The following is a 24,608-nucleotide window of genomic DNA, read 5'->3' as shown; positions in this document are numbered from 1 at the left end:
TATAGCTTTGAGCATCAGCCTCATCATATGAGAAGCTTGATCTCTTATATTCAGATTCTTAAAATATTTGCAGGGGGGAGGGAAATATGCAGGTGCTGTGTGAGGAAAGGGGAAATGAGTGAGTAGAGGTGCTCCCAGATGATGGCAAGAATTAGGCATTGCACACAGACAACTGAAAGAGAAGTTTTCAGTCAAATAAAGTGGGTATCTCAGGCGGAGTTGAGAGGCTAAGCTAAAGCATTCAGATTCCTTCTTAGAATACAAAGCATTCCATCTTTCCCCTCATTATTACCATTGTTTTTGTTGTTTAGTCGCTAAGTCGTGTCTGACTCTTTTGCCACCCAGGGACTGTAGCCTGCCAGGCTCCTCTGTCCCTGGGATTTCCCAAGCAAGAATACTGGAGTGGATTGCCATTCCCTTCTCCAAGAAGGTCTTCCCAACCCAGGACTGCACCCATGTCTCCTGCATTGGCCAGCGGATTCTTTACCACTGAGCCACCAGGGAAGCCCTCGATTCCTTCTTGGAAAACTTTGCTTCCTTCTGCTGCTGCTTCTTACGCTCCAGCCTTTCCTTTGGCACAGTGCTTTCTCTTTCTCCTCTAATCGTTGCTGTTCCCCTCTCTACTGAGAAGGAATGACGAAAAGGCAAGGTTGGTTACGATAATGGAGAGGAAGGAAAGAACAGCAATCTGGGTTTCCTTTCATCCCTACCCTCTTCCCCACCTTCTAATTGATCTCAAGGCTCAAGAGTAGGTTTTAACCTAAAGTAGATGCTGAATAGAACTTCATTAGCTTAAAAGTGGTTTGTAGCATAAGACTTCATTAGTTTAAAAGTATACTTGGCAGATTGTCTCTGCAGTCATTTTTGCAACTCCGCTCCCTGCTTTCTTGCTTCCTCCAGGCCGGCTGAGCCAAGCTAACACTTCTGGAAGAGATGCCAAGGTTCCAGGCACCCGCAGCGGTCAGAACCTGCCTGCCGGGGGCACTGCCAGCCACCAGAATCCCCGTTCACTGGGCAGTGGCCACCTGCAAGGCAAACCCTGGAAGTAAAAGACTTTGTCAGCCTTAGTCAAATAAATGTTTTCTCTCCTTTTGGAACCCCGAGCAGTTCCCAAGATGGTCATTTCAGAAACTGCTGCAAAGACCTCAGCATGTGTGTCAGGCCCTCTTCCTATCTCCAGCTCCTTTCCCACATCCAACTTGGGAAGGATTTTTACAAAAACCAGAGGCATGACAGGCTCTAGTGTCCTCCTTGTTGTTTACAGAATATTTAAGTCTCTGAAACTGAGTAGGAAAAAACAGTCTTAACTTTTTTAGGCTTTCATTTTTTAAAAAATAAGGTAGAGTTTGTTTTGGTCTGCATCCTGCATTGTTTTGTAACTACTTCAGGCACATCTGTGTGTCCTTCCCAGCCAGTTCTTTCTCACTCACTGTTCTTGGTTTCATGAAGGTTCTCTAGGTAGGCTTTGCAGCCCGAGAAGCTGCCCCTGGGGGCGTGGATGATTCATAGCTGCCACCAGGGTCCCCATCAGGTGTAGACCCGCTGGCTGAGAAGCTTTTTGCCCAGCACCCACCTGATGCAGGTTCTGTCTTGAGTTTGGAAGCAGATACCTGTAAGCATTACTCAGTTAAGATTTAGTAGCCGTTCTCACGTGTGTGCAAAGCTCCCCCTCACAAGATGTTCTCCTGGGACCAGCACAGGTGATGATGTGTGCTCAGCCACCCTCATGGGAAAGCTCTATCCATGTACGGGGCTGGGTTGAGAGCCATTCATTGAAGCCCCCTGGAGTCGCCCCTCATTTGTGGTTGGTTTATTAGTTGTGAATTTCCATTATCCAGCTCAGGCATATCCATATTAGACGGGTAGAAATTATGGCCACTTGAAAACACTGGCTTTGGTTGGGTCACTACCAGCACACACGGTGAGGACGACTTCCCAGTCCTTTGTCAGAGCTGACAACCCCTTAAATCCTTGCTTAAAAATACAGTATTAGTCTAATTGAGTAATTAGTGCAATTTCCTGCTTACTTTTCATTCTCATGACTGAGCTGTGATTAGGAGGTTGTGATTATAGATTCTTGTTTGGCCAGAATTTTGAATCGGCATTAATTGAATTGCTAGATGACTGACATTCATTCCATTTAATTGGGGGAACAAAAGACCTCAGGTAAGGATGAGGAACTCTGAAATCATCAGGAAAAGGAAAAAGAGGCTTGTTAATTTTTATGGTCTGTGATCTGTAGTTGTGATAAGGAACTGAGGAATAAATTGTGCTCTTTGTCATGGCAACCAGCCTCTGAAAAGCCAGCTGAAAATTGCCTATCCTTAGGTGGTTATTGCTGCTGGGTAAGATTTGTCTTAACAGGACTGTTTTTCTCACCACCAAAAAAAAAAAAGGTATCACAGTATTTCCAGCATGGGAGGCTGTATTTGTAGGAGAAATAAAGGTAATAAATATCTTATAGAGACATATGGAAAAATAACTTTCAGATTCAGCCCAGTTCTATTTTAGTGTGTTTATTCTTCTCTACTTGATTTCCAAAGTGCAACATTTTCCGATGCTTTAGAAATCAAACAAACCAGGGACATTGTTCAGATGTCAAGCCGTGCCCAATTTTCCATAAGATTCAAGAATCTTGTATAAAATTCAGCCAACGTACACAAAGCTTTAATGAGGAGCCTGTCATGTTTCCCCATAAATTTATTGCCTGAGAACTAAGTTCAGCCTTTTGCTAATGCCAAAATGCTCTGGCTTTTTATTTTCTTTACAGCATAGATTTTTTTAAATGCAAATTTTTCCACATTCAACTTTCCCCTAGCATGGACAAGATTTTCAGCCATTTTGGACACATATACATTTCTAAGAAAAAAAATTTTTTTTTCTCTGTTACAGAGTTCTGTTTATTCCATTTTCAAGTTGACTAGTCAGGAGTTTAGAGTTCCCCCACTGGATTCAGTTTTACAAGTAAGTGGTAGCCCCTTTTGTTCCTATTCTGCATTCCCATCACCACACAACACTATAGAGTGTTTGAAATGACTGTATATGTGTGCACAGTCATTGTACCTGAACCTATTAGAATTACTGTGCATTAAGTTGAGAGATCTGGCAGGTTGATTGTATTGATGTGTGTTCCTCCATAGTGCTTTGCCTGTTGGTAAGGGTTTTAAATAACTACTCCTCAAAGACCTGTTCTCATTCTGTGCTTTGTGTGTTAAATGTCACTTGCAGACAGTTTTTACATGCTGACGGTATTGCTCTGAATGTTCTACGTTACTAGTTTCTTCATTAGATTAACTGACATGTATTATTTAAGTGATCTGTGATACTCTGTGCAATTACGAATGTTGACGATTAAAGTACATAGTTCTTAATTTGTTGTTTGCTATTAATATGCTGAAGTCTGCCAACTTCTCTCTCTCTGTTGAGATGATCTGTGGGGAGTCACATGAGACTGGGGTGATTGGAAAGTGTACTTCTTTTTGCTGTATCTCCCAGGAACGCATATTTTCTTTGTATAAGTGAATCAGGAAATCATTCCAGTTAGGGCAAGAGACCTTAGCTCTCTAGTCAGAAGGTCTGGGTTTCTCTCCATGCCCAGCAGGGACTGATGGCCACCTTAAACACAGTACCATGGGACTCTCGTCAGTGTGGCAGAGGCTGGCGAGCCACTCCTGCCTGGGAACTTAGGACCCCCTAGATGGAAAATGCTTCCTCGAAGTACAGCTACTCCTCTGTCTGAGCGACAGTGATGGTCAAAGTCTAACTAATACGTTCAGTACTCTAAAGGGATGTGTATTTAAGAAAGAAAGGAGGGGAGGAAAGAGAGAAGCATGAAAGCAAGAAGTGGAGAGGGAGGAGAAGGCAACATTACTCATTCAAGTACAAAAAGAACATCTCGGGCTTTAATAATGTCAGGTTTAATCTACTGAAAAGCATAGAATGATTTAAATGGCCTAAAAGTAATTTTATTTTTCACCTTTAGTGGAAAGTCAGAACTAGCACAATCATATTGGACTAGGGTGTTAAGTCAGAATTAAAATAGAACAAATAGTGTTCATTAGTTGCTGAGGGATTTTTCCCGTGGTGCAATGTTGAGATTATACAAAAATTCATAAGACTTTAGGCTACTCACCAAGAACACAGAACAAAACAAAACCTTCTTTTCTCTAATTCCCTTGTGGAATATAAGTGAAATCAGAGTCCTGGGCTAGAAAGAAATATGTAGGCAATTTTTCTTGTGTTGGTTTTGGTTTCTGTCATGTTATATATTCGTTGTAGATTCTCTCTTTTATGTTCTCTGACTTTTTTAGGGGGGATAATTAATTTCTGTCCACCTGGATTTAAATCCATGACTCCCTTCCTGTTCTATCCTGAAGATAATCATTAAGAACCTTTCTTTCTCCGGTTCTAAAATACTCCCAGTATTTATAATGTGCTTTTATTTTTTCACAGTTCTTTCAAACTTGTAACTCCCATGATACTCTCCTTTTTCTTTTTTCAAGAAACATCAGAAATGTGTATTTTACATCAGTTTATGTGAGCATGATGATATGCTTATCTTCTATTCAATTATTTTTTTACTAAAATTAATATGTTTTTCCTATAAAAACAATAAATAGGACACATTGTGCTTCCCAAGTGTTCAAAACACATTTGGGTAGTAGTACTTTCCTAAAATTGCAGTAATTATTGAAATTGTTATTGCCATGTCCTTAAATTGGCACACAGGTCAGTTATAGCATAAAATGTGTAATGGTGGCAATTTGTCAGCACTGAATCCTGACAGAAGAGGATTCAGTGCATGATTTTATGTGTTTACAGAACTCTGCTGCCTCCTTCCCCCGCCACCCTGTCCCCTTACAGTCTCACTTTCTGACACTGATCCTCTTTGTTCCGGATGCAGACTCAGATTCTCTTCACATGCATAACATCCTGAGGCACCTGGTGAAATGTATAGCAACGGAGGTCACTTACTAGACACTATAGCCTGATTGACTACATTTTTAAACATTATTTTGACTATAAGCTCCTAGAAGGTAAAAATCACCAACTACGTGACAGTGACCCTTAAAAAGGGTATGTGAATAAATGAACTAAAGAAATCCATCAAGACTGAAGTCTGGGATGTAAAGCCCACTGTGGTGGTCACTCAGCACTGGTCTGCCGTTCTGGAGACCCGGAAAGTTTGTTATCCCTTGTCCTCTTGGACGTCCTACTTTCGTAGGTGAGGCATTCATAACTCTGAGAATTTTAGATTACCCCCTGCAGGAGGTACCCGGGAAGCTGTGAGGACCTTTATTATTATCCTGGCTGTCTACAGTCTGCCTGTTTCCATGGTCCCCTCAGGCTCAGAGTAGCCTTCAGAATTCATCAGCTACGGGTTATACACTATCTCCCCATCTGAGAGCAGGTTTTAACTTTCTCTTTTGTTTCAAATCTTAAAGATTTCCAGGTATTAATGCTAGTAAACATTTATGGGGCACTTACTATGTGTTAGGTAGTATTCTTAAGAGTCTTCATTTTATGTTTTGACTCATCTGACCATCCCACCATTCTTACAAGGTAGGTGCCCCCATTTTTAGGTGAAGAGACTGAGGGTCGAGTGGAAATTAAGCAACTCGCCCTTGAGTCACTGAGCTGGAAGGTTGAGAAAACCACTCTGCTCTGGTCTTCCCACTCTGGGTGGGCCCAGCATCCAGTTCACCAACAAAAATGTAACTTTCCCTTGGCTGTCGGCCTCCCTTCCTTTCTCGTTACCCGAGATTCCACTGAAAGCCTTCCTTCTCTACCTACACAAAAGGCAATGGGAGTTCAGGGACAGAAGCATCTGCTCCTGGGACCATGAATTTCCCCATTCCACTATTGTCTGTGTCTGGTGACCTATCTTGAAGACAGGTGCCCCAGGGTTTCTGAGATTTGTTTTGGTTCTCAGTGTGTCCCTAATGAGGTATCACTTAGGGGAGGGGAGTTACAAATTTTCCAACATATTGTAGGGGGAAAGTAGGCTGTTTTCCTGATGGTTGAACTCTCCAATAAAACCATATTGATATGATTTGTGTCCGATCTTCTCTTGCCTTTGTGGCTATGTTTCTGATGTAGGCTGAAACATAAATTATGTGAATTGGCTCATGGTCACAGGCCTAGGCTTCATGGGAGGAAGCAGCAGCAAACCTCTGTGCCTCAGTCCATGTGTGAGCAGAGCTCTCATTCCACTGCACTCCTCTAAAAATGTAGCTGAACACACCACTGTGGTTAAACAGAAGACTTTTCACTTTCTTCTTTTAGTTTGGCAGTAAACATTTGGCCGTCTTTGTCTCTGGGGTTGGTAGATGATGCTCACAGTGTGAGTTGCCAAATGGATCCTGAAAGCTTTGGGGAGAATGCATTACCCTTTGACAGTTTTTTCAGATTTGACGGGTGTTCTGTGCTTCTTTCTCAGAGCTCTTCCTTCATCTGGCCAGTTTGAATGTTTTGGTTGGTCATATCAGTTTCCTGTAAGGAGCATCTGGGTCTTAGTGTGTTCACAGAATGATGTTTCTGACCTTAGAGTCCTTAGAGCAAGAATCCGTCTGCATCTTCAAATCCACCTAGTCCCACATGTCTTTGCAAAACAATCGCTGAGATGATGAACAGCCCTGCACTGGATGAGGGACTGTTGAGGTCATATCTGGATTGTATTCAGTGACATTTCAATTTTAACTTCAGGCCAAAGCTAGACATACATATCTTAGTGTTAATTCAAAAGACCACCCAAAGGATTCTTATGGACCACCAATGGCTTCACAGACCACACTGAGAACCATAGATAAGGGTCTAAGAATGGAATAAATGAGTTCATTTTAAAATAAAGATTTTTGAAAAGTCCTGGAGAATAGGCATTAGCCTAATCAATTCCCCAGATTGCCGCAGGAACTGAATGTGAGCAGCAAGCGCTCCTGGGATTTGTCACCTGCACTACCTCTGGCCCCAACAAGGAGATGTTGGTACCCTGCCCTTGGTAGGGCACCCACTTCCAGCTCTATCTGGAATATAAACTTTTCCAAAAGTAAGACAATTACCTTGTTCAGGGCAACAGCAGAAGAAATGAGTTTAGACAAATTATGAAAAAGAATCTGGGCACAAATTAAGATGATCATTTAGATGTTTGATTTTGATAATAAGCCGATACTAGATAATATTACCCACAGGTGATCTGGTGTGTTTGTAGTAGCTTCTTTCATTGCAAGAAACTCACAAAAGTGTAAGGAGGAAAAACCATCACCTAGGGTAACCACAATTATTATTATTGGAGAATATCTACTTCCAGGCATAGTGGGTATATGTTTTTCAAACAAAAATGAGATTCATACTCCATATACTATATTATAGCCTGCTTTTTAAAAAACTTTGTGGAAATGCAAATCATATGCCATAAAATTCATCCATTTGAAGGCTACAGCTCAGTGGAGTTTAGTAAATTTACAGGGTTGAGCAAGCATTACCACAATCCTGTTTTAGAACATTTCCATCATGTGACCAGCTTTTTCACTCAGTATATTGTGACCATTTTTCCAAATCAACCACAGACTATAACGGCTTCCCAATATTCCATTGTGTAAACATGTAATATCCATATTAATACTGGTATCTATCTAGGTTCTTTTCCATTTTATTTAAATTTTTATTATTGCAGTGTTGTACATGTGTTTATTTTAACTTCTCAGAGAATATAAAATAAATTCCTCCAGGTGGACTTACTGAGTCAAAGTAGCAATATGTTGAAATTTTTTATTTATATCACCAAACTCCCCCTGGGAAGGTGGTATAAATTTATCCTCCCACCAGCAGTATATGACAGGTCTTATTTCTTCATACTCTTGATAATACTGAATTGTCAGTCTTTTTATTCTTTATCTGATGGGGAAAAAAATAATATATTTTCCTTTAGTGTACAAAAAAAATTGCCCAGAGAATCAGTATCTTTCATTTATCAACTTTTTGTATTTCTTCTTTGGGGAAGAAATCTTCTATTTTTCTTTTGAAATGTTAAGTCTTTTTTTTTTTTAACCCCTTTTACTTATAAAGGCTCTTTTCCTCGCATGGTTATTAATACTTTTTCATATATGCTTATTAGTTTCTAAAATTATCATTTCTCTTTTAGCATTGTTTTATTTACAAAATAAAAACTTTTAATCCATAGATTTATAAAAATATGTATCTGCAAAGTATAAAGTTAAAAAATTTTTTAAATCAATTTCCATGTCTCCATTTGAGAAACATTTATTAAGTGCATGATACGTGTCATGTACTTGGCCAATCATTAGAAACTGAGTGTTGAGCAAAACAGCACAGTTCCTGCCCTCGTGGCATTTTCATTCTGGTGCTATGCTTCTTGTCTTTTCAGCTTTCTTAATGCTTTTACTTGTTCAGAGCATTACTTTCTAAACTGCAGCTCAGGGAAATTCAAAATAACTTGTAAGCCTACAAAATACAGACTATAAAAATGAAAAGTTTTCTAGTAAATGTGGAGAACATTTGTTCAACAAATATTTATTGGGTATCTGTATGTCAAGTACTTCTGAGGGTTTTGCAGATTGATACCAAACCAAGTGGCCTCTGCTATCAGGGAATACAGTTTATTTTAAATTAAGCAATTCTACCCTTGATCCCTAAGTAATCCAGTTTTAATAAGAGAATACACTATCTTGCTAACGTAATATTTTTTCATTTATCAGTCTGTATTAAGCAGTAAGATCAGTTTTTTTTTCTTGTCATTTTTTTTTTTCTTGCTGAGCCATCACAGTGGGTTTCAGCTTATCTACATAAATTGAAGGGAAATGCTTCCCAAAAGATAACCTAAAGGAAGGGTTATAAAATCTTTAGATCATCTTTCTGTAAAGACTGAAACACCATTTCACCTTGCCTCATAAACTTATATATGTGTAAGTTTATGTGTACTATATGTATAGTCAGCCTATATGTATAGTCAGCCTCATCCTTTTTATTTTTCAGAATGTTTGGTAGCAAAAACATATTAAAATAAAAAATGGTGTATAATATATAAAAGCGTTTAATCCCTATTTTGTATACCTGAAATTAATATATATGTATATTGTAAATCAACTATACCTCAATTTTAGAATATCAAAGATTATTTTAAAAACTCCAAGATGAAAATTCCCTAATGGGCCCTTAAAAAAAAGCATTTGAACTTCAGGCTACTGTATGTGAAAAAGACACAAATTTTTAAGTCACTGGAGTTGGAAGCATTGTGGTACTTTGGCTGATACAGGGAAAGGCTGCCATCCTTACCCCAGCTCCCCTGTTCGGGGAGCTACCAAGCCATCCCCCTACCCCAACTTCCCAGTAACTTCTTAGGACTGACTCCCTACTCAGCAGTCACACCTTAAGAGATCTGGAAGAAACGAATATAGATTCTTGCTTTGAAAAAAAGTTGAGATATATGCTACGCGTTTGTGGTGCTAGCCACCAGGGTGATATCACAGACACTAGAATCACCAAGCCAAAGAAGGGAAGCCAAACTCTAGGAGCTGAGGAGGTGACATATCAAGAGGAGAGTCTTAGGTTTGAGAAATTTTGCAAATGATGAGGAGCGGCGGTAGGTGGGAGAGGAGAGGGGTGCAGACGGTGTACTCGGAGATGCTAGAAAGCGTGTGGCAGTGAGAAGTAAACTACTTCTGTCTCTAAAGGCAAAGTCTTTGTGAGAAACTTCAATTAATAAAAATGCCCTGGGATTGGTGTTTGTTCTTTATCTTTAAATGATTCTGTTTAATGCAATTGTTTTCTTCCAATTTAGTTCAGGAGTGGGAGACCATATTTCGCTGTATAGAAAGCTTTGCCTGACTGTGACATCCATCTGGGAAAGCAGTGACACCAGGATTATTCTATTTCATACTCAGGGTTATTGCTTTTGTAGATGAATGGATCCAACTAGCTAGACTATTGTACAAGCTGAATTCCTTACCACGGCGGGGTGCTGGGCATTTGGTTAGCAGCTGTGGCTGCTGCTTGCTCCTAAGGTATGAACAAATCACCCCACTGACGAGCTGAGCTCAGGGTGGTCTCATTAAAACAGATGCCACTTGGATACAGCTTCACAGGACCTTGGAATGCAGGGAAGTTTAAGGGTCATCTAGTCCAACCACCCACACGTTTCCACTGAGATCTGCAGGAACTAAATTACTTCTGCCCCAGCTTGAAAAGGCAGACAAGGCACATGCATCCCAACAGGAGAGTCCATTCTGTTCCATGTACTCTCAGACTTTATTTGGTTGCCTGGGTGGGACTGAAGAGGAGGAGGAAGAGAGTGTTGGAGGGCTGGGTCAGTAAGGGTTGTTCAACGTGTGCTCCATGATGGTCAGAAGCCCCAGCCACGTCTCCTGGGCTGTGGGGATGATCTGGGAGGCTGGCAGCAGGAAACCATAGCGCCCCGTGTCCCGGAGTTCAAAGGTGAAGGAGTACTTGATGCCTTGGTTGTAGGACCAGTCAATGCTGCCTCCACTGGCTTGGTCTGGGGCAGGAGTAGAACCAGCAGAACAAGGTCACTCACTTGAAAACATTTCCAAGGGCCAAGCTCATGGTCCCAAGCCGAGAGCCTCATGCAGTGTTGACTGGAGTCAGCCTCTGCTACCTTTCCGCTCTTGACCAAGCAGCCCGGCTTCCTCCCAAGAAGCTCCCCTAACAGATTGCAGTCCAAGAGGCCCAGAGAGGCAGACCAGCAATGGTTCTCCCCTCACTGGGGCGTGCAAGGAAGCTCCTATGATTTGGAAAGCCGCCTCTGTCTAACAACGGCTTGGGTCAAGCCTCCGCATATAACAGAGTTGTCCACTTGGGTAACCAGGATTGTCCCCCAGGGTCCTGCTCTGCAGGGGGAAAGTGCAAAGGGCCAGAGTCATAGCAGAAGCCCTCGGCTGTCTTTGGCAGACAGCTCTGCAGTAGATAAAGCTCCTGAGGAGCTGTGCTGGGGAGGAGGAGGTGGTTTCAGATCAGAATTGAACCCCACAACACTGAACAAAGCAAAAGCCTTTTCAGTCAGGGTTGAAACAGTCTCCAAACAGTCCAAAAGCAAGGCCAGCCAGAGGTGAGATTGTGACCCCACTCGCCCCCCCCAAAACTGGGCACTCGGGGCAGGAAGTCAGAAGTGTGTCCCTGTGCCCTGCTTCTTCAGGACTCTGCCCTGAAGTGTGAGCCCCAAACTTGCTGTATCCCCTCAGGGCCCTACAGAATCTCTTCCAGCAACCCCCCCACCTGTCTCTGCTGCAGCCAATGAGGCTGTGCTCTGCCTGCTGTTCCCAAAGCACACCAAGCCAGAGCACATGGTAGGGACCTTGTTCTAGAAGATTCCTCTGCCTAGAACCTCATCCTCAAATAGCCTCTTGGCTTCATCCCTCATTTCCTTCGACACTTGCCCGAATTTTGCTCTCATTGAGGCTCATGCTTCAGTCCCACTTTCACCCCCATTACTCGAGTCCCCTCACCCTGTCCTGGGAGTTCTTTTTCTCCTTAGCATTGATCACTTAACACACCGTATCATTTCATTATTCATGTTTATTGTCTAGAATAAATTGTCTGTCCCTGGCTAGAATAGGAGTCTGCTTATTCTATTCCCAACTGTATCCCAAGCACACAAAACAAGCCCTAGTGTATCGTAGGTGTCCAATAAACATTTGTTGACTTAATTCCATTTGATGCATTGCATGTATAAGTAAGCTGAGAAAAGAGAGGATGTATTCTATAATAGAAGAGCACTGGAGGAGGAGGATTTTTTAAGATTAATTTCTTGGGGGATCTACAATACAAAGGCCAGCAGAACTCTCTACCTGCTCCATGGATGAAGCTGGATTTAACCCCAAGATAAGGGGACAAGAGTTCTCAGAGGAAATGAAGTGTTTGTCTGAAGGTATTAAGGAAGGCAGAGTTCATGTCAGGAAAGGGTCTGCTGCACATCAAGCCAACAGTAGTCAGTCATGGCTGGGGCCATTCTCCTCATTCTTGCTCCCGCATTGGGGCACCCCTGGCTACTTCCTTTGGGGAAGACACTCCAGTAGGCAGGAAAAGTCAACTGAGCTTCCTCCCAGGATCACCCAGGAGACCATGCATACTTACAAATTGTTGTGATGATGCTGCCATACTTGTAGCTCGTCCCATACAGAGAGCTCAGGGCCTCAACAGCAGACTTAGCCACCTGATTCTGGAGAAAATGCCAAGCAAGATGACTTGTCATGACCAGCAACCCCAGATCCCCCATAATCGCCAGGCCAGGGTATCCTGGGGGCTGGCAGGGTGACCCAGGAGCACACTGCCAACAGACAGCAGGGTCAGTCTCAGGAACTCAGAAGCCCTATGATTCTGAGTCTGTGGGCTGTCTGGCTGGTTCTTCACCGCCCTTTGGCCATTCTGCAGCTCCAAGCGTGCACTCATGGTACTCGCTCAAAGTCCAGCCCTGCCCTTTGCTCTGTCGTGTGACAAGAGTGACTGAAGAACCCTGTGCCTCAGCTTCCCAGGCGGAGAGTCTGATCAGCCTTGCTAGTCTTCCCAAGCCATCAGCATCCATGGGAGAAAGGGGTGCTATGCACAGTGTAGGCCCTCATGCCTTAAGCAGGTTTGATGGGTTCGCCCAAAGCTACCTTTGGGATGCAAGGGCAAGCAGGGATCAGGTACATACCAGCTCATTCTTGTCAGGGATTGATTGTGTTGTGTAGCCATAGGGATAGAGGAGGAGCTGGGAGTAGCTGTGGATGGAGAGGAAGGCCTTGAAGTTCCCATGGTCTTTCACAAAGTCCACGATGGACTTGACCTCCACTTCGGAATTGGCATACTTGCCATGATAAGTCTCCGAGCAGGGGCTGCTGCTGGCTCCTGCCTCTGTGGGAGGGCAGAGAGGATAGCTGGCATTCCTTACACCTGAGTAGTTGGTTTCCAGAGCTTCTGGTCTTTGCATGAGGTGAGATGTATGAGGCCTCACCCCCACCCCGGATAAGGAAAGGGCAGAGGCCTTTTATAACCTGGGGGTCCTGGGCCTCCCTCCCCAGCCAAACTTGGACAGAGCTGATGAACACACCCAGAGAGTTAAGAAGGGTCCTCATGTGAGCCTGCCCCCTGCAGTGCAGTGACCACGGAGGGAAGGGGCTGAAGTTATACTAGAAAATCCCTGGATGGGTTTCAGACCTCAGTCCATTGGGAAGGACTTTCCTTTTGCTGGCAAGGAACAAGTAGGTCTCAGCGGCCACCTTCCTCACTGAGTACCTTGGAAGAAGGGCCAGCATTCCCCACGTGCCCCACTGCAGGGGCAGGAGTGGGTTGGGGACAACAGGACAAAGGATGGTAAAAAACCATCCTGGGGTGTCCCATCCCTGCTCCCCAAACCACACTGGGCCTTACTCCCAAAGCCGGCATCCCAGTTCCGGTTGGCGTCCACCCCAACACAGGAGGAGCTCGATGTGACAGATCGAGTCTTGCGCCACAATCGATTCTGAGAAAGGAAAAGTGCTTAGCCTCCCCCTCCACACACACACACACACACATAGGGGCCACAATCAACACAGAGCCTGGGTGTGGACACAGTAGGGGATCAGAAACCATTTTCAACTGGTTTTCAGGGAGGAAGATCTGCAAAGGAGGCTCTTGGCTGAAGGAAAATGGAGGAGATGATAGATGGCACTTGGCAGAGGGTTCTACTGGTGGAAAGTGAAGAAGGCATGTGGCATTCCCCCAACCCTGTACATAGCTGATCAGTAGCAAGTTTTCCCATAGAAATAAAATAGAACCAGGAAATAATTTCTGGGGAGTATATCTCCACTGGGTACAGTTCTGTCCCCCACAAGCTGGAGATGTTTTCGGTTGTCTCATCTGGGGGCTTAAGGAGGTCAGAATGCTGTTTACGCAGGACAGCTACTGACACACCAAGAATTACCTGCCCAAACTGTCAACAATGCCAAGGTCAAGAACCCCTAGTCAAGGAGGAAAGGTCTGTTTGTCCCTCCCTCAACTTCTGGGGGCTGAGATTAGGGGACAGGAGAAGGAAATGGCAACCCACTCCAGTGTTCTTGCCTGGAGAATCCCAGGGACGGGGGAGCCTGATGGGCTGCCGTCTATGGGGTCACACAGAGTCGGACACGACTGAAGTGACTTAGCAGCAGCAGCAGCAGCTTGTGGGGCTCAGAGGACAGAGGCTTGCCCCACTTCCCCCAAGAACAGGAGAAGGCTTATACCTGTTTGTGGGTGAAGACAAAACCGTCAGGGTTGGTGACAATCTCCAAGAATATGTCCATGCTGTCAAGAATGGCGGTGAAAGTTGGGTCCTGACCATAGTCTTCTGTGAACTGGGGTCGGGGGGAGGGTGGTGTTAGGGAGCAGAGGGGCAGAGCAGGCCAGGCCAGGCATCTGCTACGCTGGACCAATGGATGCCTGCCCTTAACCTCCCTCTGTGGTCATTGCTTCCGGGTGGGAGGCAGGGGCGAGGGCTTCTGTGGGCCTTGGATACCAAGGCACTACCAGGTGAGAGCACCCTTACCTCCCCAGGCTTACCTTCTTTGCAAACCAGACCCCAGTGGCCTGGGTGATCCACTCTCTGGAATGGATGCCTAAGTCGATCCAGATGGCTGGACGGTTGCTTCCCCCAGTGCTGAACTGGATGAGAAGAGCAGGAAATAGTTCAGCTGGGGCCCCATCTCAACCCCTGGAGAGGGAGTGCACCCTGGTCTCTGTACCCCAGGTTGAAGCTCCATCTGAGGGGCCGTCACTCAGGTGGGAGGTGGAGGTGGGTCTGGACAGGGATCCTGCAGAGCCTAGCTTCCTGCCCTCAGTTCAAGTGAAAGTGAAAGTTGCTCAGTCATGTCCAACTCTTTGCAACCCCATGGACTAGGTAGCTTGCCAAGCTCCTTGGTCCATGGAATTCTCCAGGCCAGTATACTGGAATGGGTAGCCATTTCCTTTTCCAGGGGATCTTCCCAACCCGGGGATCAAACCCAGGTCTCCCGCGTTGCAGGTGGATTCTTAATCGTCTGAGCCACCAAGGAAGCCCAAGAATACTGTAGTGGGTAGCAAGGGGCAAGCATGACTTGGCCAGACTTCTGGGCCCCACCATGTTCCCAGGCCCACACAGAGTTTTGTCGAAGGTCACGAGCAAAACATTTTATCTGGACTACCCAACTCTGGGATACTTTGCACAATGTGACACTTGACTGGGAACAGGGGAGTCACCTAAAAGTTTAAATTGTGTGTACAGGTATGTGCACACCTGCGCTACACACGGAGTCTGTGTAACAGTGTGTTAGGGCTCTCACCCCTGGGAGCCCTATGCACAGATGCGGGAGTCCATTCTTGCGGAAGTGCCCACGTACATGCACTGGCAGGCACCCATTACCTTCAGCACGTAGATGGGACGGCCTTCATAGCTGCTGCCAATCTGGAGCTTGCTGACAAGCTGTGGGTGCTCGGCCACCAGCAGGTCCATGAAGTCATAGATCTGAAGGGGCAGAGGAGGGAAGGTTGCCCTCATGGCTTCCGAAGGGAGCCTGGATGTCTCCCTTAGCAGCTCCCTGAGCAGGCCTGCTGCGAGCCCTGAACGTGGAGGAGCTGCGATCCAGAGCCTCCAGGCAGCGTGGGGACGGGGCAGAGGCCACACACATCCAGGCTGGCCCTGGCGTGATCTGCCAGTCTGACCGAGAGCTTGGAGACTGTGGGGAACAGCGCCCTCCCGGGGTCCCTCACCTCGTCCAGGGTGTGGTAGGTGGCGTAGTTAAATGAGTTGGTGCTGCGGGCCCGGCTCTGGGAGGCGAACATCTGCTCCTGCTCCTCGTCTAGCAGCGACTGCACGTCCTCGATCATGATCCTGTATCTGATGCCATGGGCTTCCAGGAAGACTTTAACAGCCTGGAGGCTGGGGAAGGGCACTCGGACGTCGATCGGGGAGCCTGGCTGGGCAGGGCCCCTCCAGAAGTCCAACTGGGGAAGACAAAAGCCACTGTCACTGCGGGCTGGGGAAGGGCACCCATGGGAGGGGGTGCTGGCGCCAGAATTTCCCATGTAACTGGGGATAGGGCATGGATACGAGGGGAAGAGGATGAAGGGAACCCCTGGGCACTGCACAAAGTCCAGTTTGGTCAGGTGAATGGAAGCAGAATGGAGGGGCTTAGAGACAGCAAGGGAGAGACAAGAACTAGAAGTTGGGACACGGGGCAACAGATGCGCAAAGGCAGCAAGATTCTGGAATCGGGAGGTTTAAATCGCATCCTAACAGGGATCATCAGTCCCATGGCTCACTCCTGGGTGGCTGGGGAGAAAGAGCCCGGGTCCCAGGTGGCCCCAGGTGGGTGGAGGTCTGGGGCAAGCCCGTCTGCCCTCAGAGGTACCCTGGGGCCTCGGGGCTGCCCCCACGCCCTCTGACCTGCAGGTGCTCCAGGTCCTCCAGCTCCTTCACTGTCTGCACCTCGGCCTCATCGGCGGCAGAGATTCGGAGCACCTGGTGCCTGGGCAGAAGGGAGGGCAGGCTGAGGGCCTGAGAGCACCTACTGGCCACGCACGCGCCCCAGGTGGGAGGAGGGGGCTGGGCCAGTAGGGGAGCACCGGGGATCCTAGTAATGGGAGGCTGGGCTCCCTGGAACCTTCTAGACACTGCTGCTGTCACCGCACCAGCTTAGGCTCTTTCTCTCTCCAAAGACTGCCAGGCCTCCTCCCATCTCCTCTTTTGAAAATTCCTCCCCAGCGCTCAGATTCTCCAGGGCTCACAAGGCTGTCCTGAGAGACTGGACCCTTTCGCAGTCCTGGTCCACGCTCAGCCTGCCTTCTGGGATGTGCTAATTTGCTGCCCTTTGGCCATCTTCCTATGTATCTGTGTGTCCATCTCCCCCAGGTGCTGGCTGGCGGAGGAGTGCTCCCCCGTCTCTCCTCTGAGCACCCCCTCCTCTCCATGCTCCTACCCCACAAAGTCCTCTTTGCCGAGGGCAGCCCCCAGCAGCACACTCAAAATCAGCAGCCCCTGCATGCTGCAGTCAGTTGGGAAGGTCAGCTGAACGTGGAGAAGGTCCTGGGGCCTTTTAAACTCTCCCAGGACAGAGGTCTCCCGCTGAGCCCAAGAGTAGTCCTTCCGCTTGCACCTGGGCCCTCTCCCACGGGCCGTGGGGAGGGGAGTTCCGGGCTCTGACACCGGCCCACCCCCCCATGATAAAGTGGCAGGGAACAGGGCAGCTGGAGAGATAAGCCAGTTCTCAACCTCTGGCCATGAGGGCCCAGCCTGGGCCTGAAGGTCAGCGAGGGCTTGAGGCCTCCCAGCTGGAAGCCTGCTTGCCCACAGACCCTCCAGTCCTATTTACTGACCCGGCAATGGAGAAGAAGCCGGGACCATGTGGCCTGGCCGCACCAGCTGGGGCCTTGTGTGGGGTGTCCCCTTCTCCCATGTTCCTGAATGCCAGCTCTTTTGTTCCCACGAGAGAGCAAGCTGGGAGCCAGACTTGCTGGCTCCTCAACCACCCTGGTTTTGTCTAGGGTCACCTGACCTGTAGGGCACAGCCCTGGGAAGGAAACTTCCCAGCCCCACTCCCACCAGTCTCGGCGGCCTTGTGGGAATCAGGCCACAGCACAGGAGCAGAAGTCCCCCTCCCTCCCTGCTGCTCTAGGGCTTTGGGAATCAAGTGCTGCCCTCGGTGGGAGCCGTAATCAGATGTCCTCTGAGCAGAAAGTGTGATGGTGGGAACCAGGGCCAGACCCCTGTGGGGACTGCACAGTGTACAGGATGCTGACCTCACTGAAGAGACATCTAACACAAATCCACCCTAATCCACAGGGGTCAAGCGGTTCCCTCGCGGCATCTGGGGGCCCTGCTCTGTGTCAGGGCCTCAGGCTCGGGCACTGATGAAACAGCCAAGGCGGCCCTTTCTGGTTTCCATCTGTTCCTTCTGCCTCCCCAGCCCACCCCCTACCTGGCCAGATTTCCTAGGCCAAGGGAGAGTGACCCACTCATTATGTTTACCGACAGCCCTCCTGAGTGCAGCCCCGGGAAGGTGATAAAACGCTGACTCCATCCTCAACAGATGTTGAGCCTCCATGATGCCTGTTCCTTTCTATACTCTGGCAGCCTTGCCTGCCCTCCACACCCCAGGCAAATCTTACCTCCTTCCTGAAGCTTCCTGTGGCTTCCCTCTCACCTCTCTGTCCCACCTCTGAATGAATGCTCATCTCTTTGCTCATTCATCCTTCTGGGCCTGGTCCTCTGCTCCACCCTGACATGATGCCCGAGATAGATGGGCCCCTGATCTCATGGAACTTGGTCTGATGGGGCACACGGAAGTAACCAACTCGCTTGTGTTCTCTCAAGTTTTCCAAGATGCTGTCGGTCACCAAGATAGAATCAAACATGCATGACATTCATGGGGAGACACACCCATGAGAGATAAGGGGGAAGGGGAGAAGAGCCTTCAGCTCGCTGCAGGACTGACACCTGGGAGGGGAGCAGGGAGAAGGCAGATTGGGTTGGAGAAATTCAGGTAGCAGCACAGTTCTGAGGACATTTCAGCCAGGCCGATGCAGAACCTTGGAGCCAACACGGCAGCTCAGGGAATCCTGCCTCCGACAGGAACGCTGGCACTAGTGCTGTGATGAGCTCAGTCACCAGCTGAGAACAGCCCAGGGGACGCGTGGCCTCGTCACACCATAGCGATGGGACCATCGGGCCACTAGGCTCCCCAATGACTTGTTAGGATGCTGACAGAGTTCTAGTGGGAAAGACAGAAATAACCAGCCAACGTGTTGGTTCTCCAATAGGTCTCCAAGAAGATGTCATCAAGATAGGATGAAACATGCAAGACACTCCTTGGGCCGCTCCCCTTGCTATAGGAGACCCGAGCATCGGATTTTCCATAATGTGGTTGTGAAAGGCACCAGTAGGGCTGTGGACTCAGAACTATGGACCCAGCCAAGAGTGTCCAGCAAAGACTTTACCAAGAAAGTGAAATCTGACCTGGGTCTTAATGACTGGATTTTGCCAGGTAGGGTAGGGAAGCGATGTTTATCACACTGCTTGGTGCTTGAACACAAATACACATTTATTTCTCCTTAATCATTCCTGAAGTGTTATTTCTGTCTCCCCAGTGAGACTACACACTTCCTGAGACCAGGAACCATGTCTCACCCATCCCTCATCGTCCCCCTCATCTCTTAAGTGTCCTACAGGGCTCTCGAGCTGTTCTAATCTGTCCCCCACCCCCACCCCCAGGAAAGGTTTTGTAGAGCCTTTCTTTAGTTTGCATTATGAAAACAATATTTCTCTTTTTAAATCAAAATCTGCCCTATATTTTTTAATGTTTCATGCACACTACCCATGTTGAAGAGGGTGCTGGCTAATTCTTGGTCTTTTGTGAATTCCTTTCAGAAAAGACAAGCCCGTTGGAAAAGGGGGAGCAGTAAGGGAGGGTGCCACAAGCTGAAATTAGGGTCAGCACTGAGCAGCAGGCTGAGAGCACAGTGGCAGAGGAACGTGGGTCTCAGGTAGAAGTTAAGCCTAATTTCTGGGGTCCCTCCAAATGCTGAACGTTGCCTTTTGGGAAAGACCAATTTGCTAGACTGGAACCTGGGGCAGAGGGCCACAGCTCTGCCTTTCTACCCATGGGCAGGTTTCACATCAGTCCAGAGTAAAGATGAGGGCCATTGGGCTGAAAGCTGGGGGAACAGGCAGAGCACCACGACCTGGTAGCATGAGAAAGAAAACAGGCTGGCATCTAGATTCAAGGACAAGTCATTGGGTCAGTGCCTGAGTGTAAACGGACGGAGACCTGCTGTCACCACATCGGCCAGCGTTCAGTGTCCCTCCCTCCTTCCTGCTGGCCGAGCTGACTGAGCAAACCCAGACTGTATGCGGGTGTCACCCCTCAGGAAAGTCACCCCATTCCCAGCTTAGGGATAAATTCTAAGATTGAAAGTGAAATGAAAGTGAAAGTCACTCAGTCGTGTCCGACTCTTTGCGAATTCTCCAGGCCAGAATACTGGAGTGGGCGGCCTTTCCCTTCTCCAGTGAATCTTCCCAACCCAGGAATTGAACCCAGGTCTCCCACAGTGCAGGCAGATTCTTTACCAGCTGAGCCACAAGGGAAGCCCAAATTCTAAGATTGGTCTAAGATAATCTTCAAAGAATCTCATTCTATTTTGCAAGTGATTGGTCAGAGGTAGGCATGTGACCCAGTTTTGTCAATGACATATGAGGGGAAACCAGCAAGGAAACTTCTAGAAAACATTTCCCCATTCTTGAGAAGGAGATACCTTTCTCTGGACATTGTCCAGTCTGTTGCCCCACTTTGGACTGTATAATATGAAAGACTATACATTTTGTTTTTATTAATTGGGATTTCTATTGTTCCTGTGAAAAGCATTCTGACTGATGCACTTACTAAGGTAAGCATACAGGTATTTTTAAAGTACCTGTATTGTCAGAAGACAATAAATTTTAGCCCAGGAGAGCCTTTATGGGAAATGGAGAAAGACACCCCTCCTGCTCTGGACAGACATCATTCCTTGTCCTAAGCAGAATACCTTTGTGCAGTGCACAAGCTGGACAAACATCCATGGCAGCCCTGTTGCCAGAAAACACCCAAGCATGGTCAATAGGAACTCTAAGACAATGCTTAGAGATCCCCACAGCAAAAGCTAGAAAATGGGTTGCTAAAGCAGCATAAGGAGATATAGTCCCCCGTGTCTACATTAGAGATCCAAGGGGCACAGTGACAAGGGAGGTCTTGGAAGAGAAGACACACGGGTGCAGTCAGAGTGGCTCGATGCAGTAAATGAATGCGCCATCGGCTGTCCCCCTTGGCAGGTGTGTTAAAGGCTGTGCGTGCTACATACAGTGTGCGCATGGGAAGAGTCGTCTGTGGCAATCTGGGGCAGCCAAGTGGTGGACTGTAAAGGATGTCTTTTATTTGCCCCACCCAGTATCCTGCTCCTTCTGATAACAGCACCTCCATCTTCCCTTAAGGTCCACGCTTCCCAACTCTGAGGTCATGTGACTCAGGAGGACAGCGTCACCATGCCCCCACCCCAGCTTTAGGGATGAGTCAACAAATTCTACTTTTTTCCCACAAGCCTTTTCAGGTTGGTTTTTCTATCACACGTGATTGAAAAATGTATCTAGCTATAAAATAGATAACTAACAAAAACCCATTGTATAGCACAGGGAACTTTACCCAATACTCTGCAATGGTCTGTATTGGAAAAGAGTTTTAAAAGAGTGGAGACATATAGATAGATAGATAGATAGATACTGAGTCACTTTTCCGTGCACCTGAAACTACACAGCATTGTAAATCGACTCTACTCCAATAAATTTTGGTTTTAAAGAAGAACCCACCTAACACAGACACTGTCTAACTTCAGAAGAGAGAAAAACAGGACAACAATGCCTTGTACAGTGATTGCCACAAACCCAGAATATGATCTGGGTCAGGTCCCTGCACATCCCTGGACCTCAGTTTCTTCATCCATGAAATGAGCGAGTTGGTCAAAATGATCTCCACAGTCCCTTACAGCTGTGACCCTTTATGATTCTAGGTCATTTATATTTTTACCCTGGGCAGGGTGGAGAGAGGTTTGCCAGGTTTGTGGGAAGGTCAGAATAGAGACACAGGGGTCCTGGAGGTCTCCATGGGTAAGTGCTCCCAGGGCAGTGTAGGTTGCTAGGGACCACGTCCTGCTAAGGTTGTATTAGGAAGGGTGGTCTTGGTGGGGGGCACAGAAGACAAGGAGAAGAAGGTCCATCAGCAGCCCTCCTTGAGTTCTGCTTTCATAACTGAGTGCCCAGTAGAGACTATTTGCTTGCTTTCAAGTTATGGAGCTGTCACTTTAACATAGCTAGCAGTGTTCATCCTCAGAATGGAGGCAGAAATTTTCTTTGGAAGAAGAATCATCTGCAGAAAGAAGCACTCCAGTGGGTCTTTAGGAAAAATCAGAAAAAAAAAAAGCCAAAGTCAGAGCCCAAATCTCAGAACAGAGATGCAGAAGAGAGAGACACTGGGTCCCCTGTGCACAAGGAAAAATGTTTCTGACTGAGCCTGAGCGAGGAGCTGGGGTGCACTTGGGGTGCATTTCTGTCCTTGGGACCAGGATAGGCTGCCCCAGCCAAATAGGAACAGGCAGAGGAAACCACCTCTGAACCACCAGCTCCAGTGGCAGCAATCTCCAGCATCCAATTTAGCTGTTTTATTTTCTACATTGCATTTCCCTTCTGTGTTCCCAAGTAAAATTTCATGAGATGTTACCCCCGGTTTTGACTCTGTTTTGGGGAATTGAGGGAAGTGGGCTGATGGGTAAGGAGATGAGGTGCAGATGGAGAATCACAGAACTTGGTGAAGCTAGTTAGGACAGAGCAAGAGGCCGAGTGCAGACCCTGGGGAGAGGTTAGTAACGGACAAAGCAAATGAATAGACTTGCGACCCTGTCATCATTCCCAAGGATGGCCCCGAATCCTGGGGGATGGACCCCCAAAGGCAAACAGGCTGGAGTTGTTATTTAGGACACGAGCCCCACCAGCAAGAGGAACATGGCCTCGCCAGTTTGTCAAGCACTGACAGGTCCCACGTCAACTGGGTTCTCCCTCAGTTTGTACTATGTGGTTGCCTGGGCCTTCTTATTTTTCTAAGGAAGCTTTTTAAATTTTTACTTTATCTTTCAGTAAAGTCATTTTCTCTCTGACCCTGTCAGGGGCATGCAGAGGTGAGAGGGAGGAGGATGGGGGAAGTGGACAGCACCTCACTGGACTCCCAGGACCCCAGCCATTAGCCCATCACCCTCGGCCCCTGCCGCCTGCCCTGCCCTCACACAGGACTCTTTCACATTCCAAACTGCCTGCCTAGTTTGTTTTTCTAAGAAAGCAATAACCACAGCACATTCACTGTGGTTCTTTATAGCTTTCCATATGTATAATCGCTCTTTCTCCCTTCCGTTTTTCCAATGTTTTTTTTCTTTCAAATAAATGCTCATAAATTTTTCTGGTGAAAAGGATGAAAAACATACCAAAAAAGGACAGTCTGTTGGGAGAAAAAAACAAGCAGAATGCAGGGGGAAAAAAAAGTCTTGTTTAGTATTATACACCTAAGAAATATGGCTGGGGGGGAGTTCAAGTTTTATGAAAAAGAGATTATTCTGTAATAGCTCCCAAACTTGCATGTCTAAGTTTTGAGCTTTTACTTGATAAACTTAAACCGCAACCCCTCCCGCCCCCGCCATCACGCCCCTGGGCTTGCTAGAAGAGAGCCCTCAGTCCCAGGGAGAAGATCCCTGGCTTCTCTCAGCCATTACGTTTATGTGGAGCCTTGCATAAATCGGATGATCCAGGCCTCCAATCTTTATAACTGCATAGTGTTGGATTAGAAACTTTCAAAGGACTCCTTAAGCTGGAAAGTTCTATGGCTTTATGATTAAGTCAGACACTTGATGAGCTAGAGCAAAGAAATGGATTCAGAGGCCCCTGAAAATCCTCTGCCCTCTCAGAGAAGCTGCAGCAGAGTCTGTCGGCTGCATTTCCAATATCCATACTCCCCTTCCTCGTTGCCAGAACTCCAAACCTGGGGGGAGGGTCAGCAATGTGACCAGCTAGAAAGCAACTTTCCAGCCTCTCTTGCAGGTGGGCATGGCCACCTGACTGTCCCAGCCAATAAGACGTACATTTAAGTTCATGGACAGTCAGCTCAGCCCCTTACCCTTCCTGTCTGGAATTCAGTCGTATGATGATGACAGACTAGCAGTCAAGAGGATAGCAGAGTGGCAAAACAGAACAGGCCAGAGGGATCAGGGTCCCCAGTGCATCAAGGAATCACTGAATTAGCCCTGGACTGCCCACCTCAGATGACTTGTTAAGAAAAACAAAACCTTCATCTGGTTAAGCCACAGTAAGATGGGATTGGAGAAGGAAATGGCAACCCACTCCAGTATTCTTGCCTGGAGAATCCCAGGGACAGAGGAGCCTGGTGGACTGCCGTCTATGGGGTCGCAGAGTTGGACACAACGGAAATGACTTACCAGCAGCAGCAGCAAGATGGGTTTCTGTCACCTATGCTAAACCTACACTTGGTGGTGGTGAAGAAACACCCCTTCAATAATGAGTACCTACTGTGTGCCTGACAGGAGCCGAGAGAGAGGGAATAACTCAGACATGGTCAGTACCCTCATAGGCTCTCAAATAGCAGTAGACAGAACCAGAAATAAAGAAGTCAGTTAGTATCACTGCTGTCAAAAAAATTAATCAGTTCAGTTTAGTCACTCAGTCGTGTCCGACTCTTTGCAACCTCAAAGACTGCAGCATGCCAGTCCTCCCTGTCCATCACCAACTCCTGGAGTTTACCCAAAGATATAAATAAGGTTTGAGAAAAGGAAATGATAGATCTACTTTCAGTGGGTAGTCTGAGAAGGACTAGTGAGGAAATTATACTGAAGGGGAAATCTTAAGGAGTGGGACACATGAAGGAAGAAGAAGAGGAAACAATATTCCAGACAAGGAGGAGCAACACGTGCAAGGCCTCTAGTCGGAAAGGAGCTGAAGGAACTGAGAGAAAACTGGTGAGGCTGGGGCTGATGAACGGGGCATTAAAACAGAGGTGAGACATGGCTGGCCACCTCGTAGGGCCTGG

The 24,608-nt window shown here is 47.1% G+C and overlaps 2 protein-coding genes across 3 annotated transcripts in view; one reads left to right on the top strand and one right to left on the bottom strand.

Annotated features, from left to right (window-relative positions):
* Positions 1-1,097, top strand: part of CEP41 (centrosomal protein 41) — a 46,769-nt gene extending 45,672 nt beyond the window's left edge. For both annotated transcript variants that reach the window (XM_055421270.2, XM_055421269.2), the window contains one exon: positions 901-1,097. In XM_055421270.2, coding sequence (XP_055277245.1) covers positions 901-1,049 — 149 coding nt within the window. In that variant the 3' untranslated portion in view covers positions 1,050-1,097. The remainder of the gene's footprint in view (positions 1-900) is intronic.
* A 9,188-nt stretch (positions 1,098-10,285) lies between these two features.
* Positions 10,286-16,984, bottom strand: CPA1 (carboxypeptidase A1). Its single transcript, XM_088832559.1, has 10 exons — positions 16,920-16,984; positions 16,388-16,469; positions 15,712-15,945; positions 15,365-15,466; positions 14,527-14,628; positions 14,211-14,321; positions 13,381-13,471; positions 12,665-12,864; positions 12,106-12,190; positions 10,286-10,510 (listed from the first exon to the last, which is right to left on the bottom strand). The coding sequence occupies exons 1-10, from the start codon at positions 16,982-16,984 to the stop codon at positions 10,323-10,325; spliced, it is 1,260 nt and encodes a 419-aa protein (XP_088688685.1). The 3' UTR covers positions 10,286-10,322.
* Positions 16,985-24,608: the final 7,624 nt, after the last annotated feature.

This window comes from Moschus berezovskii, chromosome 3, assembly GCF_049115385.1.
Source record: "Moschus berezovskii isolate FMDL1 chromosome 3, NW_MosBer_1.0, whole genome shotgun sequence".
Lineage (NCBI taxonomy): Eukaryota > Metazoa > Chordata > Mammalia > Artiodactyla > Moschidae > Moschus > Moschus berezovskii.
This window is presented reverse-complemented; position numbering and strand designations above follow the sequence as displayed.